Source organism: Rana temporaria, chromosome 5, assembly GCF_905171775.1.
Source record: "Rana temporaria chromosome 5, aRanTem1.1, whole genome shotgun sequence".
Lineage (NCBI taxonomy): Eukaryota > Metazoa > Chordata > Amphibia > Anura > Ranidae > Rana > Rana temporaria.
In genome coordinates this window covers 258,492,362-258,512,694 of record NC_053493.1, presented here as the reverse complement: position 1 = coordinate 258,512,694, position 20,333 = coordinate 258,492,362, and the positions used below count along the sequence as shown (strand labels likewise).

The 20,333-nt window shown below is 41.4% G+C and overlaps 1 protein-coding gene across 4 annotated transcripts in view; it reads left to right on the top strand.

Annotated features, from left to right (window-relative positions):
* The window catches only part of KIF13A (kinesin family member 13A), a 301,242-nt gene that overhangs the window by 196,558 nt on the left and 84,351 nt on the right, over positions 1-20,333 (top strand). For all 4 annotated transcript variants that reach the window (XM_040353771.1, XM_040353769.1, XM_040353770.1 and 1 more), the window contains exons 11-14: positions 5,654-5,866; positions 6,294-6,404; positions 11,545-11,679; positions 19,187-19,317. In XM_040353771.1, coding sequence (XP_040209705.1) covers positions 5,654-5,866; positions 6,294-6,404; positions 11,545-11,679; positions 19,187-19,317 — 590 coding nt within the window. The remainder of the gene's footprint in view (positions 1-5,653; positions 5,867-6,293; positions 6,405-11,544; positions 11,680-19,186; positions 19,318-20,333) is intronic.

The following is a 20,333-nucleotide window of genomic DNA, read 5'->3' as shown; positions in this document are numbered from 1 at the left end:
GGAGTTTCCTTGGTGTACACAAACCACAAACGCTTACCCCGTTTGACCCTTCCTCTTTTAGATACATTCCTCTTACGCATAAGTTCTATGCTGTATGAGCTGTTGATGGAAGAAAGGTGGAGGGACTTCTAAGAAAATATCTTGCCATATGACAAGGTGGGAGGGCTATGTTGAAGGTGCCAGGATGTTTAGGGTTATACAAAAAAAAGGCAGTGTGACTTTAAACATTGCTGCCAGGTCTACCCATCTACCCACAATCACAATGGTCACTGGTGTTCTTCCCCACCTTATCCATGCTAGACGGCAGGTCAGCTCAACGTTGTGCGCTTCTGTGGTGCAGGCGGGCTGACTACCTGTAAGGCCCAGCCGCCCATTTGATTTTAGTTTGGCTGCTTTTAGCAGGTGTAGGCTGGGGTTAGGTGATTATGATTTATGAAAATGGGTTGCCAAGGGGGTACAGTGGTAAAGAAGCTGGGAACCACTGCTTTATGGTATTTAACTCCATTAGAACTAATCCACATATATCCATCAATATCTAATAAGATGGAATTGCCCCAAATTACCACATTTTGGACAAAGGTTTTGCGCCCTCAGGTAGTCCATGTTACCACGGTCTTTTTCCAAAATCAATTGAACCATTTGCGCCATTGTCTTCTAGCCACCAGAGTGGCAGTTTCTAGACCATTCTACTCACTGGAATTGGCAGAACTACAAATTCTGAATGAGATCTTTGTGAGGGAGACCCTGGTAGCATATGACCAATAAAGATATCCTTAGGACCTTGGGATATGGTCCTGCTTGTTGGCCAACAGAGGTTTGCTTACATTTAGATGTTTAACCCAACAATAATAATGACATAAATTAAAGTTTTGATAATTTTGCTTCCAATATCAAAAGTTCTTCTGTTTCTTATATCATACCTAAAATATGTGTACCTAAGCATGTGTTTAGGAAATGTCCATTGCACTTTCTCCGTCATTTACCCTGAACAACAAATCCATTCTCTGGGCCAGATTATCAAAAGAATTACGCCGGTGTATCTACAGATACACAGGCGTAATTCGAAAATCCCGCCGGCGTATCATTGTTTTGTATTCTCAAAACAAGATACGCCAGAATTAGGCTAGGATCCGACTGGTGTAAGTCACTTACACCGTTGCATCCTAAATGCAATACTACGCTGGCCGTCGATTTCAGCGTCGCATATGCAAATGAGCCGAATACGCCGTAGTTTACGTAAGCGCAAGGTTACCCCTGCTCTATGAGGGGTAACCTTACGTCGGTCCGCCGTATGCCATGTTAAGTATGGCCGTCGGGACAGCGTCGGGTTTTTCCATCATTTACGTCGTTTACGTAACTCGTCGCGAATAGGGCTGTGCGTTCACGTCACAACCAATGTATTTGCGGCGTACTATGGAGCATGCGCAGTGGCCTACGTTTAAAGCCGGCGCATGCGCAGTTCGTTCGGCACGGGGGCGCTCTTAATTTAAATACAAGCCGCCCCCTTTGATTTACACGGGGATACGCCGGGCCATTTAGACTACGCCGCCGCAAATTACGGAGCAAGTGCTTGGAGAATACGGCACTTGCTCCAGTAAGTTGCGGCGGCGTAGTGTTAATGGCATACGCTACGCCCCGTTTGTAGATACGCTGATCTACGAGAATCTGGCCCTCTGTTTTTTTACTGTTCTATTTTGGACTGTAAGGCCTCTTGCACACTTCAGCTTGAAAAATCCAGCCCATTAAGTATAATGTGCCTATGCACACAGGTGCGTAAACAAGTGCTGTGTATTCTTCAATAAAAAAAAATATAGAAAAATCGGCATTTTTTTAACAGTAATTTACACCTCATGCACGCAAATGCACGCATTTGCGCACGTTTGCATGCAAATTCCCACAGCTTTGTTCATTGACATTGTCAATGTGAGAATAAGCTTCCGCGCATGCGCAGAAATGTGCACCAATTTGCACAAACGCATATGCGCGAAAAGGCGCGAAAAGGCGCGAAAGTACATTAAAAAAAAAAAAAACGTCTGAAAAAGTAGATGCTCAAACAGTATCGTGTGCAAGAGGGCTTAGTATATTTCTCTTCTTTATATAAAATAAATGTTGGGCAATTTGTCTTAAATATTACAGAAACAATAACCAGGACATGGAGTTTCCTAAAATGTACTCTTTATTTTGACTACTTGCAGTTTGAATAAAAATTCAGTGTATTCCATGGACAAACATATGTTATTCAGATTTTAATGTACTCACGTCTTTTTTGCTTTGTCCTTAACCACCTCAATACTGGGCACTTTCACCCCCTTGCTGCCCAAGCCATTTTTCAGCTTTCAGCGCTGTCACAATTTGAATGACAATTGCGCGGTCATAAATAGTGTAGGATAGGCTCTCGCGCCTCCAAGTGTAAAAATAAATGATAAAGTGAAGTGTAATTATTGCGCTGATGATTTTATATTTTAATTGCGCGGTCAAACAACACTTTACCCAAATGAAATTTTTATAATTTTTTCCCCACAAATAGAGCTTTCTTTGGTGGTATTTGATCACCTCTGCGGTTTTTATATTTTTCGCTATAAACAAAAAAAGACCATCAATTTTGAAAAAAAAAGCAATATTTTTTACTTTTTGCTATAATAAATATCCCCAAAAATATATAAAAAAAATAAATTTTTCCTCAGTTTTGGTTGATACGTATTCTTCTACTTATTTTTGGTAAAAAAAATCGCAATAAGCGTATATTGATTGGTTTGCGCAAAAGTTATAGCGGCTACAAAATAGGGGATAGATTTATAGCATTTTTTTTTTACTAGTAATGGCGGCGATCAGTGTTTTTTATCGTGACTGCGATATTGCGACGGACACACCAGACACTTTTGACACTATTTTGGGACCATTCACATTTATACAGCGAACAGTGCTATAAATATGCACTGATTACTGTGTAAATGTGACTGTCAGGGAAAGGGGTTAACACTAGGGGGCGATCAACTGGTTAAATGTGTACCCTAGTGAGTGATTCTAACTGTGGGGGGAGGGGACTGACTGGGGGAGGTGACCGATCTGGGTCCCTATGTTCAAGGGACACAGTATCGGTCTCCTCCCCCTGACAGGACGTGGATCTCTGTGTTTACACACAGAGATCCATGGTCCTGCTCAGTTACTGAGCAATCGCGGGTGCCTGGCGGACATTGTGGCCGCTGGGCACGCGCATCAGTTTCCCAGTAATGCGGCGGGTGCGCCGCCTGGTGGCTCGGAAAGGCGAGGACGTCATATGACGTCCTCTCAGAACGAGTGCATTATCGTGCCGCCGTCAATTGACGGCGGGCGGTAGTAAAGAGGTTAATTGCATCATGTACTATTGCAATGACTTTGTATTCCCATTTTGTTAAAATCCAAAATGTAAAAAAAGTTAACTGGGAAAAAAATGTGAATGTTGCAAGTTTACATTTTACTGTTATGTTCATTATTGACTATTCCATGGATTTATAGATTATGGGCTACAGGTGATGTTCTTGTCAGATCTGTATATATGAATTGACCTCACCAGTATTGGAGTAATAATTTACCTAGGAAAAAAACATCTCATGGTTTGTTTTGGTTGTGTGATGATGACAATATACTCGCAAGGAATTGATTACAGTTTATATGTGTGCAGTTGTGTTCTTTACTCATCAATGTTTCTAAAGTCACTGTTTACATACTAGTTTTTCCCTGTGTGTCATTGGGCTTACTTCCTGTGTTTTGTATCACCAACTGTTATATAAGGTAGAATAAGGTAACAGGGAAATCAACAGACAAGAGTTTTTCCAACTATTGATCAGTTTTGTACTATCATCATAACCTTTACAGAGTCAGAGACAGAAAATGGTATCACTCAGTAGAAGTCAAAAATAATGTGTAATAATTGTGCCATCCCATAGCATGCATACAGGGAATTTAATACTTTTATTTCAGCTGTCTGTTTATTCTTTGTTGGTTGTCTTAGGCCGCGTACACACGATCGGTCAATCCCATGAGAACGGTCTGATGGACTGTTTTCATCAGACCAAACCGATCGCGTGTAGGTTATTTATCCATTGGTTAAAAAATTTGAAACTTGTTTTAAAATTAACCGATGGATACCTAACCGATAGAAAAAAAAAACAATCGTTTTTGTTAAAAATCCACGCATGCTCAGACTAAATTAGGGGACGGGAGCGCTCGTTATGGTAAAACTAGCGTTCGTTATAGAGATAGCACATTCATCACGCTGTAACAGACAGAAAAGCGTGAATCGTCTTTTACTAACACAAAATCAGCTAAAGCAGCCCCAAGGGTGGCGCCATTGGATTTGAACTTTCCCTTTATAGTGCCGCCGTACGTGGTTTATGTGAGCGCGTTCTGACACAATCGTTTTTTTTAACCGATGGTGTGTAGGCACGACTGAGCATCAGTCAGCTTCATCGGTTAACTGATGGAAAAATCCATCAGACCGTTCTCATCGGTTTGACCGATCGTGTGTACAGGGCATAAAAGTTCATATCCATATAATGCAGAATATAAAAGCCAGTAATGAATTCAACCTGGGGTCTGTTCCATATTCACTTATGGCATTATAATATTGTTTACTGGTAAATTTTTATTTTGCACAGTAGGATGACCTGCATCACATGTACTTTATGGGCCAGATTCAGAGAAGAAGTACGCCGGAGTATCTGCTGATACTCCGGCGTACTTTCAAATTTGCCACGTCATATCTTTAGTTTGAATCCTCAAACCAAGATACGACGGCTTCTGGCTTCGATCCGACAGGCGTACGGCTTCGTACGCCTTCGGATCGTAGGTGTAATACTTCGGCGCCCGCTGGGTGGAGTTTGCGTCGTTTTCCGCGTCGGGTATGCTAATTAACATTTTCCGTCGATCCACGAAGGTACGCGCGGCCGTCACATTCTCTTACGTCGTCGCTAGTCGGCTTTTCCCGTCGTATAGTTAAAGCTGGTATTTCGTGGCCTATCTTTAGACTTGCCATGTTAAAGTATGGCCGTCGTTCCCGCGTCGAATTTCAATTTTTTTTTTTTTGCGTAAGTCGTCCGTGAATAGGAAAGGACGTAACTCACGTCGACGTTCAAAAAATGACGTCGGTGCGATGTCATTTCGCGCAAAGCACGTTGGGAAATTTCAAAACGGAGCATGCGCATTTCAATCTGCGCCGGGACGCGCTTCATTTAAATGAATCACGCCCCCTACCCGCCCAATTCGAAATACGCACCGATAAATACACTACGCCGCCGTAGCTTACGGCGCAAAATCTTCCTGGATTTGAAATTCCGCCAGGTAAGATACGGCGGCGTAGCGTATCTCTGATACGCTGCGCCAGGGCAATTCTTTGTGAATCTGGCCCTATGTTTGTATCACCTTAGCTAAGTAACATATGTGAACATTTTTAAAATACCACTTTTTGAAGAGTTTTTATTTAAATTTTGCTATATTTGTTCATTAGGTGAATCATAAAAACAAACAAGTCCATTCAGTAAAACATTTAAGTAACTTTATAAAATTATAAATCTAAATAAATATTTTAAATGTACAGACATAATTTATTTTGGATGGATGAATGGCATGACTTGGTTGCAATTAACTAATCTTTATCTTTCACTTTGACATAAAGGACAATTTGGGAGGCAACAGCAAGACAGCCATGATAGCAACAATAAGCCCAGCAGCAGATAACTATGAAGAGACCCTGTCCACACTACGGTATGCTGATCGAGCTAAAAGGATAGTCAACCATGCTGTAGTGAATGAAGATCCTAATGCCAGAGTTATCAGAGAACTACGAGAAGAGGTGGATAAACTCAAAGAACAGCTGTCACAGGCAGAGGTGAGTACTCGCATACAAGAGGCATAGTCAGGGTAAAATGTTTTACCTTACATTTAAAAAAAACAAAGGAAGCAAGTGCATATGAAAGTGGAAATACTATATGATAATAACAAAAAGCCAAGATCTTAATCTTTTTAAAGCTAAACAATGTAATTCTGTATTACAGTGATAATCCTGTTTTACTGATAATTATAGTCTTTCCGTGATATTTTCACTTGACGTTATTTACAGTACGTCAATGGAGTTCATTTTGTTGGCTTATTTGGATAAAATTTCTTGCCCCAGTTGATTTCTAAATAGCATTATACTTCTTATTAACAAATCTTAAAACGTAGCAGTGTTAAATGTTATGAAACAGATGGCTCTATTGATTTTAGCTTCGTGTGATTAATTATGTATGTATTTGTCTGTTATTTCCCATGCATAGGCAATGAAAGCACCTGAACTGAAAGAAAAATTAGAAGAATCTGAGAAATTAATTAGGGAACTGACAATTACCTGGGAAGAGAAGCTGCGGAAAACAGAATCTATTGCCCAGGTATCACATATTGGTCTTGTAGCATTTATAGAGCTGACAAAACAAGAAATGATATACTTCTTTGTCATGCTTGCTTGTATCTATATTTATCTTGTATCCACTGTGTAGACTTCAAAAGCTTTAGCTGTGTTGCTGATGTCAGAATATTGCTGTTAGAGGATGTTGGGAGATATAGCTGAACATATGGAGAGCACATGTTGCTTATGCTTTATTTACTCATCTTCCAGTGACATGTGTTGAAATGTTAAAGTGGTTCTAAAACCTGAACATTTTTTACCTTAAAGCTGGGGTTCTCCCTAAAATTTTTTTATTTTTTTTCTAGTATCTCATTAGGCATAGTAGCGTGAGCTACAGTATGCCTTTATAATTTTTTTGGCGCCGTACTCACTGTGTAATCGCGTAGTAAAGTTTCAGGGGAATGGGCGTTCCTATGCAGAGGGCTCGTGATTAACGGCCGGCTATGGCGCATCACGCTTCATGGAAATAGTCGAAATAGGTGTTTGCTCTTCACGGCGCCTGCGCAGTCAGCTCCGATGTCTGTGCGCAGGCGCCGTATAGCGCCGGGAAGAGCCGAGACCTACTCCGGCTATTTTCGTGAAGCGTGACGCGCCATAGCCGGCCATCAATCACGAGCCCTCTGAATAGGAACGCCCATTCCCCGCGGGGAGTCTGAAATTTTACTACGCGATTAAACAGTGAGTACGGCGCCAAAAAAAATATAAAGGCATACTGTAGCTCGCGCTACTATGCTGAATGAGATGCTATAAAGTTGTTTTTTAGAGTGAAACATCGCTTTAATACATTCTTTGCATCAAGGTAAAAAAAAATTAAGCATCAGTATCCCCTCCTCACCCCTTCTCACCCCTCCTTTTACTTAACCAAAGTAATATATGAGTTTCCCCGCCTATGGTGTGTAATATACAACATGTGTAATATCTGCTTGAACAGCTGGAGAGGAGACGTTAGGAGTCTAATAGACCCCTGATATCCATAAAGGGTGCCTGTTACCTGCCCAATGCTAACACAGCAAGGGGCTTGTTAGCCCCCTTATGAAAGCAATATGTTACAGTATTAAAACATTTAAAGTAAAAAAATACTAGCATTATGCAGCACTTCACAAAATACATAGGGTCATTCTTCATTTAGTACTTTTGTATGAGGGATGGATACCTGGGTATAGTTTCCTCTCCTGTGGACACAAGAGGTAGGAGAAAATATCTTCAAAGTGAGGAAATCCCTTCTTAGACAGCTGTCACAGTGTCAGAGACAGTTGTCCCCATTTGAAAATTCCCCTCAATCCCCATTCTGGTGACAGATCTAAGTGTTGCTTTTCCTTCAGTTTTAGTGACAGTGATCACCCCAACATGTAGAGAGAGTGGATCCCCCAAATAGCTACAGCAGTATAGCCTGTTCCCTCACTGCTGCATAACTATAAAACAAAATAAAAATTGTCTTTACATACACTTAGTAGTCTGCATAGGGAATTTTAATTTGATTCTTGTAACACTGTATTCTCTTATAGTGAACATTTCCTCTCTTTCACTAAAGCTCACATCATTATGCAGCTCTGCATGCTGTTATGGCATCATCTTACATGCATCAGTTAATCATTTTTTGCTTTTACTTACAATTATTGTTTTTCTGACTTCCTGATTGAGTGAAGCACTGGTGATGTAACCAGGGCCTCACAGATGCATCCTGAGAAGGCTACATCAGCAGTGCCTTCCCCTTAGATGATGTGCACTGTCACATGCTGCAGGAGGTCAATTCAAAGTCCTAGGAAGTAAAGGTAGATTAATTAATTCTTTAATTCTGTCATTAGTGAAAATGGTCACCGTGAGAAGAATGGAAGAAATAAACATATGGGGCCAGATTCAGGTACATCGGCGCATCTTTGAGCCGGCGTAGCGCATCTCATATGCGCTACGCCGACGTAACATTGAGAGGCAAGCTGAGTATTCACAAAGCACTTGCTCCCATATTTACGCCAGCATAACATAAATAGGCTGGCGTAAGCCCGCCTAATTCAAAGTAGGCAGGTAGTAGGCGTGTTGTATTAAAATGAGTCGTGACCCCATGTAAATTCATGGCCGTACGAACGGCACATGCACGCGCATGCTCAGAATCACGTTGTATATCCTCCCTAAGATACGACGGCTCAATGCGTATGAGGTGAACGTAACCTACGTCCAGCCCCATTCACGTACGACTTACGCAAACGACGTAAAATCCGACGGCAGTTCCGACATCCATACCCTAGACGACTTAGACCAGCTATTTGGTGGTTTATCTTTACGCCGGACGTACGCCTTACGTAAACGGCGTAGCTTACTGAGACGGGCGCAAGTACGTTCGTGAATCGGCGTATCTAGGTAATTTACATATTTGACGCGTAAATCAACGGAAGCGCCCCTTGCGGCCAGCGTAAATATGCACCCAAGATACGACGGCATAGAAGACTTACGTCGGTCGTATCTTGCCACAATTCAGGCGTATCTGATTTAGAGAATCAGCGCATAGATATGACGGCGCACATTTGGACTTACGACAGAGTATCAGTAGATACGTCGGCGTAAGTCTTTCTGAATCTGGCCCACGGTATGCAAATTATAAGTTTATCAGATGCTTTTGAGTAGGGATGAGCCCGATGTTCGAGTCGAACGTAAAAGGGAACAATTTGGGGTGTTTGCGTAAAATTTGAAAGCCGCGGACCACCCTTTAAAAGTCTATGGGAGAAATCAAAAGGGCTAATTTTAAAGTCTTGTATGCATGGTATTGTCATAAAAAGTGTTTGATGACCTGGGTCCTGCCCCAGGGGACATGTATCAATGCAAAACAAAGTTAAAAAAATTTACGTTTTTTTGGGAGCAGTGATTTTAATAACGCTTAAATTGAATATTCCTTTAAATTTCATACCTGGGGGGTGTCTATAGTATGTCTGTAAAGTGGTGCATTTTTCCCATGTTTAGAAAAGTCCCTGCAACAAAATGAAATTTCTAAAGTAAAAAAGTCATTTAAAACTGCTCACGGCTAAAATGAATTGTCGGGTCCCTCAATACAGATAAAAGTAATTGAAAAAAACGGCATGGGTTCCCCCTCAGTCCATTACCATGCCCTTTGGGTCTGGTATGAATATTAAGGGGAACCCCAAACCAAATTAAGAAAAAAAAATTGCGTACGTTTCCCCCCAAATTCCATGTGTTTGAAATCAATGGGACAGCGCTGCTATACCGCCCGCAATGCGCTGCTTTAGCAGCGCATTGTGGGCGTTTTTTACCCTTTCTCGGCCACTAGTGGGGGTTAAAATCGTCCCGCTAGTGGCCGAAATGCGCCGCAAATCCGCCCATAGTGTCTGTGGTCAAAATAGCGGCGTTTTACCTCCGACGCTATGGGCGGCTCAGTGTGAAAGGGGTCTAAAGCATCGCCTATGAATAATTGAATGTACTGTAGTTTGTTGCCATTCTACGGGCATGCACAGTTTAAAGAGTAGCATGTTAGGTATCTATTTACTCTCCGCATAATCATATTTTTGCCAAAGCTTGGATATTATATTGTGTTTGTACTTTTGTATTTTGTTCCTGAAAATTTGTGTTTTAGAAATGGCTGTGCAAATATTGTGCAACATAAAAAATTCCAACAATCAACATTTTATTATCCAGGGGCTCTACTTTCAAAAAATATATGTTTGGTTTCTAGCAAATAAAATGCAGATTTTAACATGCATGTGGGAAATGTCAGAATTGGTCTGGGTGGTAAGTGGTTAATATAATTATAGACAGGTGATGTTTAAAGAGTACACAAAATAATAGAAACTACATGTACAACTGGATATTAACTATGAAATCGCTCATACCCAGTCCCAAAGGAGATTTAAAGTTATAAAAATGAGTGTTAATACTTGTGTTAGTTACCTCATGTTGCTTTGGAAAATCGCACATCAGCATTCCAGTAAGGCCAACCAGTTTGTTTTCAATTTGAATGTGCGCCAGACAGAAAACTGTAATATGTAAAGTGTCACAGGGAACAATAATAACGGCAGCATAACTGATTATATATCAAAAAAACATTTATTGAGAAAACAATATCCACTCACATGGAAGACAGTAGAGTTGAGTTCAGCAACATATGGACTCGGTGTGACCTGTAGTCCTCCCCTTTCTCTTCAGCCCAGAGATGTATCTGAAATCAACTCTACTGCCTTTCATGAGTGGATATTGTTTTCTCAATAACTGTTTTTTTTATATATACTCAGAGTCGCCCCCTTTCCTTGTTTTTCATACAGGGATAGATGTACCTTTACCAGGATAGCTGATACATACTATAAATTATGGCCTTAAAAATTACCTCAGGATTAAAACAGTGACTTTGTGACCAATACTAAAAAGAAGAAGATAGCAAAAGATGCCTTCAACTTGCAATGCCTGCAGACAGCTGTTAAACATGGTGCAAATTCTTTAATGGTATCTGCAACCAAGTTCCAGGATAAATCCCTATACACACAATATACATACAGTGGAACTTTGGATTGCGAGCAACGCGGTTAACGAACGTTTGGCAATACGAGCACTGTATTTTAAAAAATCCTAACTCGGTTTGCGAGTGTTGTCTCGCAAAACGAGCAGGATTCAGGCCAAAGCGGCGCCAGAGCTGTTCGGAAATGCATTGGAAGACACAAGGACAGCTCGGCTGACCTCAGCAAACCTCGGGAACTGAGTATTTCCATGGATTGACGAGGTCAGCCGAGGTGTCCTCGGGCCTTTTCGCCCATTTCCGAGGCTCTACGGTGCCCCCCACTTCTGGCCACATGCGGTATTGCATGCCATTGAAGTCAACGCGGAACAAATGATTTTCTTTTCCATTGACTTCAATGGGGAAACTCACTTTGATATGCAAGTACTTTGGATTACGAGCATTCTCCTCGAATGGATTATGCTCGTAATCCAAGGTTCCACTGTATATCCAAACACATTCCATGGGCTCCCCATTAAATGGTTCTAAACTTCAGTAAACCGGAAGTAGAAGAGGGTAGAATGCAAAATTCCCCTACATCTCCCATGATTACATGTTACATAGTCGTAGCAATTTGAGGTATACATGTACTGAATTCTGCGCTGAACCCTGGTGATTTTTATGTTCACAGGAAAGACAGAAGCAGCTGGAAAGTATGGGGATTTCTCTACAGTCTTCGGGTATTAAAGTTGGCGATGACAAATGTTACCTGGTGAACCTCAATGCTGACCCCGCACTCAATGAACTGCTGGTTTATTATTTAAAGGTAAGTTCAAGTTATGAAAGAATAAATACTTTAGATGAGATTTATGTTTGTTAGGGTGATTTGTATTCTAGAAATTTTATATAATTTGCTAAAGTCAATTTAGTTCAACAGAAATCTGTTCTGAGGAAAAGACAGTGCTACCGTTGTTGACCCCCTTCCAAAAATTGCAGTTGCCTTACAGGGCCTGTATATCAGGGCTTTTGTTTGGGTCACAACCGCTTTTCTCCCATACAAGTCGGTGGGAATACAAAAGCTGCTGGGAGCAGCTTAGGAGTGGAATGCTGGCCAGAAGAAGTTCAGAAGAGCATGTAAAGGATCTTAGAAACACCATAACCTGTTCTCAAAGCAAACTCAATGTACTTGAAAGCATGCTGCATTTTCCCTTTGTCACAAGCCATTACTCCCTCTGGCTTATGTACTTTAAGTCATTGACTCTTGAAAAGGGTATGCAATCCTTAACCACTTAAGACCCGGACCTTTATGCAGGTAAAGGACCTGGCCAGTTTTTGCAATTCGGCACTGCGTCTCTTTAACTGACAATTGCGCGGTCGTGCGATGTGGCTCCCAAACAAAATTGGCGTACTTTTTTTTTCCACAAATATAACTTTCTTTTGGTGGTATTTGATCACCTCTGCGGTTTTTATTTTTTGCGCTATAAACAAAAATAGAGCGACAATTTTGAAAAAAATTCAATATTTTTTACTTTTTGCTATAATAAATATCCCCCAAAAAGATATAAAAAACATTTTCCTCAGTTTAGGCCGATACGTATTCTTCTACCTATTTTTTTTTTAAAAAATCACAATAAGCGTTTATCGATTGGTTTGCGCAAAATTTATAGCGTTTACAAAATAGGAGATCGTTTTATTGAATTCTTATAAATTTTTTTTTTTTTTACTACTAATGGAGGTGATCAGTGATTTTTTTTTTTGTGACTACGACATTATGGCGGACACATCGGACAATTTTGACACATTTTCGGGACCATTGTCATTTTCACAGCAAAAAATGCTATAAAAATGCATTGTTTACTGTGAAAATGACAATTGCAGTTTGGGAGTTAACCACTAGGGGGCGATGTAGGGGTTATGTGTGACCTCATATGTTTTTCTAACTGTAGGGGGGCGGGGCTGGATGTGTGATGTCATTGATCGCGTTTCCCTATATTAGGGAACACACGATCAATGAAGCTGCCACTGTGAAGAACGGGGAAGCTGTGTTTACACACAGCTCTCCCCCCGTTCTTCAGCTCCGGGGACCGATCGCGGGACTCCGCCGGCGATCAAGTCCGCGGGTCCGGCGGTCACGGAGCTTCGGACCGGGTGCGCGCCCGCGACCCACGGCTGGGCACCTAAAGAGGACGTACAGTTACGTGCTTGTGCCCAGCCATGCCATTTTGCTGACGTATATCTGCAGGAGGCGGTCCTTAAGTGGTTAAAGTCAAAACTCTTGATCTGTATACTGGTTCCAAGTCAATGACCCGCAGTATTAAAGTGGAACTTTAGTCAGAAAATTAAGCCCTGACAGATCACTTCAGGCTTGCCCCTTTTGCAGGAATAGCTATGTAAAACAATAAAAATAAGTGCTCATACTGTTTAAGATTCAGTAATACATGATATCACCCTGCTCTGATCAAGCTCATTTGCTCAATATAATGTCTCACTAAGGCCGATCTGCTGACAGCCTAAAGATTTACTCCTGCTAAGTGGCTCTGAGCTTCAGCAAAATGGCAGCCTCTAGCAAGAAGAAACTGGAACAATCCTGGAGGCATTTTACAGCAGGCACTAGTTTTGGTATCATAATTATTAATGTGGAATGTATGCTAAAGGACATTATTGTTATTAAGTTTTATGGGTAAAGTTCTGCTTTAAAATCAGGGCAATATCATAATTCTTTTTTTCCAAAGGCAATGGCAGCCTTCACACTTTTGTCATCAAGGGTTTCTTTTCACAATGATAAATGTATCTCTTGTTACTATTTATCAAGTATACATTCTTCTTAAAGCGGGAGTTCACCCAATGATCTTTTTTTTTTCTCTTTAACCCTTAGATGGATGCTCATTTTGTCTAGGGGAATAGGCTAGTTGTTTTAAAATATGAGCCGTACTTACCGTTTTCGAGATGCATCTTCTCCGTCGCTTCCGGGTATGGGTCTTCGGGAGCGGACGTTCCTTCTTGATTGACAGTCTTCCGAGAGGCTTCCGACGGTCGCATCCATCGCGTCACTAGTAGCCGAAAGAAGCCGAACGTCGGTGCGGCTCTATACTGCGCCTGCGCACCGACGTTCGGCTTCTTTCGAAAAATCGTGACGCGATGGATGCGACCGTCGGAAGCCTCTCGGAAGACTGTCAATCAAAATAGGAACGCCCAGTCCCGCAGCCCATACCCGGAAGCGGCGGAGAAGATGCATCTCGGTGGGGCACCATTCCTTCCACTGACAGCAACGATGGGGCACTATTCCCCCACTGACATCGATGGAGCACTATTCCTTCTACTGACACCACAGATGGTGCAATATTCTTCCCACTGACACCAACGATGGGGCAATATTCCTTCCACTGACACCAACAAATAGGCATTATTTCTATCACTAATACCTATTATGGGGCACAATTCCTCCTCCTGCTGACCACAGGCACTATGTAATTGTTTTACTCCCACTGACCACAGTCTGGCCCCCCCCCCCCTAAAGTCTGAAGGACAATAAACTGGTCCTTTGTTGCAGACCATCTAAGACAATAGCCTTCAAACAGGTTAGAGAAACTTGCCCAACTGTTTTTATCTTCCTCTGAGAAATAGGTATCAGAAGTGTCTGCATCAACATGTCATTCTGCTGTTTAACCATTTTACTGGCCAGTGAAGGAATTCATTTGTGTTATGTTAAAAAAAATTAAAATAAAGGCTTAATTTCCACTTATGCAGGTGTGATGGTGTATGCACGTTTTTGAATATTAATTTTAATAGGCTGCCCTACACAAATAAAATCACACAAAAGAAGCACATCATCCTCTTTACATATTGCACTGCACCAAAATGCATGGTAGCACATTTTAGCAAGGTGGGTTGGGGTGCCTGAAAGAAAGGGATGCACGTTTTTTGTGCAATACGTAAATGCATGAGATTTTGTGCACATTCCCGCAATGCACAAATGTGAATCTAGTTTAATAGCCAGATTCAGAGAGGTTTATGCCGGCGTATCAGTAGATACGCCGTCGTAACTCTGAATCTGCGCCGTCGTACATTTAAGTGTATTCTCAAATTGAGATACACTTAAATTTAGCTAAGATACGACAGCCTGCGCCGTCGTATCTTAGCTGTCTAGTTCCGCCGGCCGCTAGGGGCGTGAACGCTGATTTACGCCTAGAATGCATAAATCGGCGAGATACGGCAATTCACGAACGTACGCTTGCCCGTTGCAGTAAAGATACTCCGTTTACGTAAGGCGTTTTTAGGCGTAAAGTTAGTCGAACAAAAAGCTGGCCTAGCCAATGTTAAGTATGGGCGTTGTTTGAAAATTTTACGTCGTTTGCGTAAGTCGTCTGTGAATGGGTCTGGATGTAATTTACGTTCACGTCGAAACCAATATGTCCTTGCGCCGTACTTTGGAGCAATGCACCCTGGGATATGTCCACTGACGGCGCATGCGCAGTTTGTTAAAAACGTCAATCACGTCGGGTCACGGTTCATTAACATAAAACACGCCCCCCCCTGTTCCTCATTTGAATTAGGCGCGCTTAGGCCGGCCCATTTACGCTACGCCTGCACAAAGTTAAGCCAGTCTTTCTGAATCTGGCTATAAGTAACAAAGAAATGTAGGTTTATTGGAAAAAGCCATGCATGTTTATGGGGTAAGCAAAATCAGTCAGTGACTGGCAAGTTTGCTGTAGGCAATAGTTACAAATCTGAATAAAGATCACATTTGATATTATGTTAATATATAAATAGCTAGACTGTACACAGTTAGGGCAAAGGCCCCTTTCACATGGGCATTTCGATCAGGTCCGCTTGTACGTTTTTCAGGCGGACCTGATCAGAAGGTCCATGGAGCCCTATGGGCAGGCGGAATTGCCTACCTCCAGGTTTGTCCTGGCCTGGAAAAAACTTTATCTGATCAGATGTAGCCTGATGTGAATGGATATCGGAGTCATTTTAGACCTAGCTGCCTATAGAGCTGACATCCGTCCTATTCGGCTTTGATCGGGAAGGATTTATAGATCCCCTACTGAACAAAGAGGAGCCTGTTCCATGTGAAAGGGGCTTAATGCTTGTGATATTTTGCATTACTGCCCTACTTCTTCAGTAAAAGCAGGTGAACTGGCAATTTTGCCACTGGTGTTCAGGAATACACATGTTCAGGAATTCTCACAAATTTTTACTCTGTTTCTTTAGGTGGAACTAGATCACAGTTTATAGGAAAGATATATATTTTTTTTGTTTTCTGCTAAACAATTAGCAACCATGGATTACTCAGCTCCTGTGTTTAAACTATGGTATCTCACAAAACACTGATGCCTATTAAAATCATAATTAAAATAGTTAAGCGTTCTAAAGCTGTTTGGAAACAATTAGTCATTTATCACGTGTAAGGTTATTGCTGCAGCAAATTTCTTACAATGTATTTAAAGTGCACCTGTGGCCAGATTATGGACATTAATCAATTTACTGATCTTCAAAAACAGCAAAAGAGCTTTAATACTTGTCATTCCTGACCTCTTAATTTGAAATTATGCTTTTTCAAAATTGCAACAAAGACTCGAATCACAATAACGCTCACTACACCCAGTACAACCTAAGGCCCCTTTCACATTGGACCGGGAGCCGCGTTGGCTATACCGCTGGGATTGCCGCGGGAATCGGCCGCTAGCGGTGCGGTATTAACCCCCGCTAGCGGCCGATAAAGGGTTAATACCGCCCGCAATGCGCCTCTATAGAGGCGCATTGCGGGCGGTATTGCCGCGGTTTCCCGTTGTTTTCAATAGGAAGGAGCGGTGAAGGAGCGGTATACATGCCGCTCCTCTCACCGCTCCAAAGATGCTGCTGACAGGAGATTTTTTTGTCTCCCGCCAGCGCATCGCCTCAGTGTGAAAGCCCTCCGGCTTTCACATTGAGGTAGCTGGGCAGGAGTTTTTCAGGCGGTATAGCAGCGCTATTTTTAGCGCTGTACCGCCTGAAAAACTCCTCAGTGTGAAAGGGGTCTTACCGTACAGACTCCTTTATTTTTACCAATAACTATGAAGTGCAAGGTCATACCTGACTGGATACAAACTGGTTTGATAGATTAGGCAGGTCCTCATATTATATCGTTTGCAATCTAAAGTAATAATAAGACCTTTTTTTAAGAGAAGGTCCATACCTGCATTATATGATGTTTCTTCTGATTAGTTATCATGCTGCTGCCCCCCACTGCCTGTTTGTGGGTATCAATGTACCTGGCTGACTGCTAAGGAGACACCAACACATGCATGCCCCCAACCAGTGCTGTGTCTTCATTGGCACATTAAGGTAGAAAACACCTAGGATTTAGTAGCACTTTAATTGTACAAAGATTATATGGTGACACTTAGAAACAACCTGCCAGTATTCTGGTGCAAAAGAAAGTAGTAAGATTTCATTGCCTGTGTTGTGAACTTTGAAAATTAACTTCTTCACAATACTTATAGATACAGAGATAAGTGAGGGACTTTCACTGCTTGTCCAAAATATATAAATACTGTATTGTGCACATTATTAGTGTTAGAATCCCCCCAAAATTTGCAAATTTTAGTTAAAGGGTAACTCCACTTCATGTGACAAAAATGGCAAATAAAAAAATGTATAATATAGCGTATACACTTGTGACACAAGCCATATTGTAATTGAATGTTATAAAAAATGACCTTTACTTTTCAATCTGCAGCTCTGTAATGTTCTGTAAAATGCAATGCAATATTGCTTCCTGGAGATGTTCTGTACACAGAATGTGTACAGAATGGCCCCCAGATATGTCATTTCCTGCTTTTGTGATTGGCCCACTGATTTTTCTCAGAAGTCTGCACTAAGATACAAGTCAGATTTCAAGCATCCCCTGCAACACAAATTTCTATTTTTATTGAGATACGCCCAATAGAAAATCACATTTAAAGGGATGCAGATCCTGCAATTGTCCTCATTAGAGCTTTGCAGGTGCAGCAGCTGGTTGATAATTATGAACCCACTCCCATTAGACTTGGCATATGGGCATAGAGAAACACACAGGGATTTTTTTAGAATTACAAAAGGTAGGAATCTGCAACAAAGTTTGTTAAAATCCTTGTAATGTACATAGTTTACCCAGAGGGGAATGTTTTTTTTTCAACAAAAGTGGAGTTACTGTTTAGGTAAATCTTTCATAAGAATATACTACATTTTAATAGGCAGCCAACATGTGGAGCTGTTGATCCCTTTTCACATTTTCCCTATTAGATGTTAAAAACCTGTTATTTACATAATTTTATTGTTCAAGCTGAAATTTGCACATACACAGGGGAATGAAAAAGTGACTCATCCTCATTTATTCCCCTAAATGAACAGCTTTTTCTGTAAAAAAAAAAATATCTATGTGTATGTGTGTACACAGAAAGACAGAAAAAAAAACAGAAATTGGTCATAACCATTTCCCACTCTTTTCAAAACAATAAAAAGTTTTTGACTTTACTTTAACTTAGTACAAGTCCCAAAACCTGTATAGTTCCCTTTCATCTATAGAAAGATAAACCGTTTTATTCTATCTTACCACAATGTTAAATATTAAGCCAGCCATATATGGTATAATATTCTTTCCTGCAACCACGGGTTGCATTATAGAAAATGGCTTGGTTCCCCCATCAACATAGTCAGTGGGAATCCCTCCTACGGAGCTATTGTATTCTCCCAATGGGGGGCTGGGGAGAGTCCTCCCTGTCGAGGGAACACACAGTAATTATTGCTAGTGGCTGTAGCCGCTGGCAATAATCCCATGAAAAATCTGACATGCTGGTTTTACCCAAGTCCATCAAAGGATGGACTTGGGTGCAATCAGCCTGCCCATAGTCTATGACCGGCTTTAGGGGCTCTTGAATCTGTTTGGAGAATTGGATCTGTTGAGTATGGCAGTTAATTCGATTAAAAAGATTGTATAAACTGCCCTATTATTTTCCTTTGCTCATATTGTCTTAAATCAACTTCATTATTTTTGAGGCACTTTAAAACTGAGTTGAAAATGTATGAGTTCCTGGCCTAATCAGACTCTAAAAATAAATACGGTAAGTAAATCCAGCAGCTTTTTCACATTTTTCAGCTTTTTTTCACAAAGGGGCAAAACATTGATGTGCACTAAAAGGATAAATATCTATGACAGAAGAAAGAGGTGTATTTTTAATTTACGCAGTATGGCGCAGCACAGTTCTGTTTGCGGAATTCAGTGCACAGTTGAATAGTTCTTTGTTTAGTACAATTGGGTTGATAACCAATGTGTGGATGTAATTTAATTGCCTTATGGCTGTCTACAACAGGACTACACGAAGGTGGGTGCGGACACTTCTCAGGACATACAGCTTTTTGGCATTGGGATTCAACCTGAGCACTGTGTGATCGATATTGCCACCGATGGGGAGATTTCCTTAACACCAAAAGAAAACGCACGGTAAGTTGAAAAAAGGCTACCATAGGGCACGGTCCAGGGAATGTGGGTACCTTTCTTCAGAAGCAGTTGGTTATGCTCTCAGGTGGGAGTCTGGCCTTTTGTTTCCATTTAAGGACCTCTATCCAATCTCTACTGTAAATTCTAAGATGATGACCAGTGTCTCCACCTACCCTGCTTGATATCACATACTTTATTTAGTGCACTAGCTAAAGAGTTTATGTAGGAAAAATGTAAACACATACAGTATAGAGATAGTCTTTACTCTCAACTTTGCTCATGTCTTTAAGGTGGTCATATAGACATTTGATCTGAATGGTAAAGGTGGTCATAATTAGAAAAAGGTTCTTGTACGACGTTGGGGGTGACTCAGGGCGACTTGCATTGACTTCTATACAGAAGTCATTTTGCATGTCGCCTCTGAAGTCGTCTTCAGGACGCCTTGCCGAGTCGCCCCCGAAGTCGTGCCGCCCCAGTGTGAACCGGCTCTTAGACATTTTTTTTGGATAGAACAGAGAAGGGTCAAGCCGGCCATAGATGGAGTGCTTTTCTTTTCTACAACCACAGGTTGCAGGAAAGCAAATCGCTCAATTCCCCCATCAACACAGTCAGTGTTAATGGGGCAATACCTCCTGTGGAGCTATTGTGTTCTCCCAGTGGGGCATGAGGAGCTGTCCCAGCCAGCAGAACATAGTGATTATTGCTAGCGGCTATAGCTACTAGCAGTAATTGTATGAAAAATCCAACATACTGGTTGTACCGAAGTTCATTGATTGATTAACTTGGGTGCTATCAGTCTGCCCATACATGGTTCAAATCTCGGCCAGTCCCTGCTGAACTAGCCTAGATACAAACTGTCTATGGCCAGCTTTTGAATCTCTGTCAGGCTAGCTATGATTGTGTGCATTCCCACTGAGGAAATTTACATTTACTTCCTGTCTTTTTCTACACACAGTAGTAGAAAGCTCCCAAACATGAAAGCAAGACCTAGCTTTGACAGTTCACTCTTTTGTTCATGA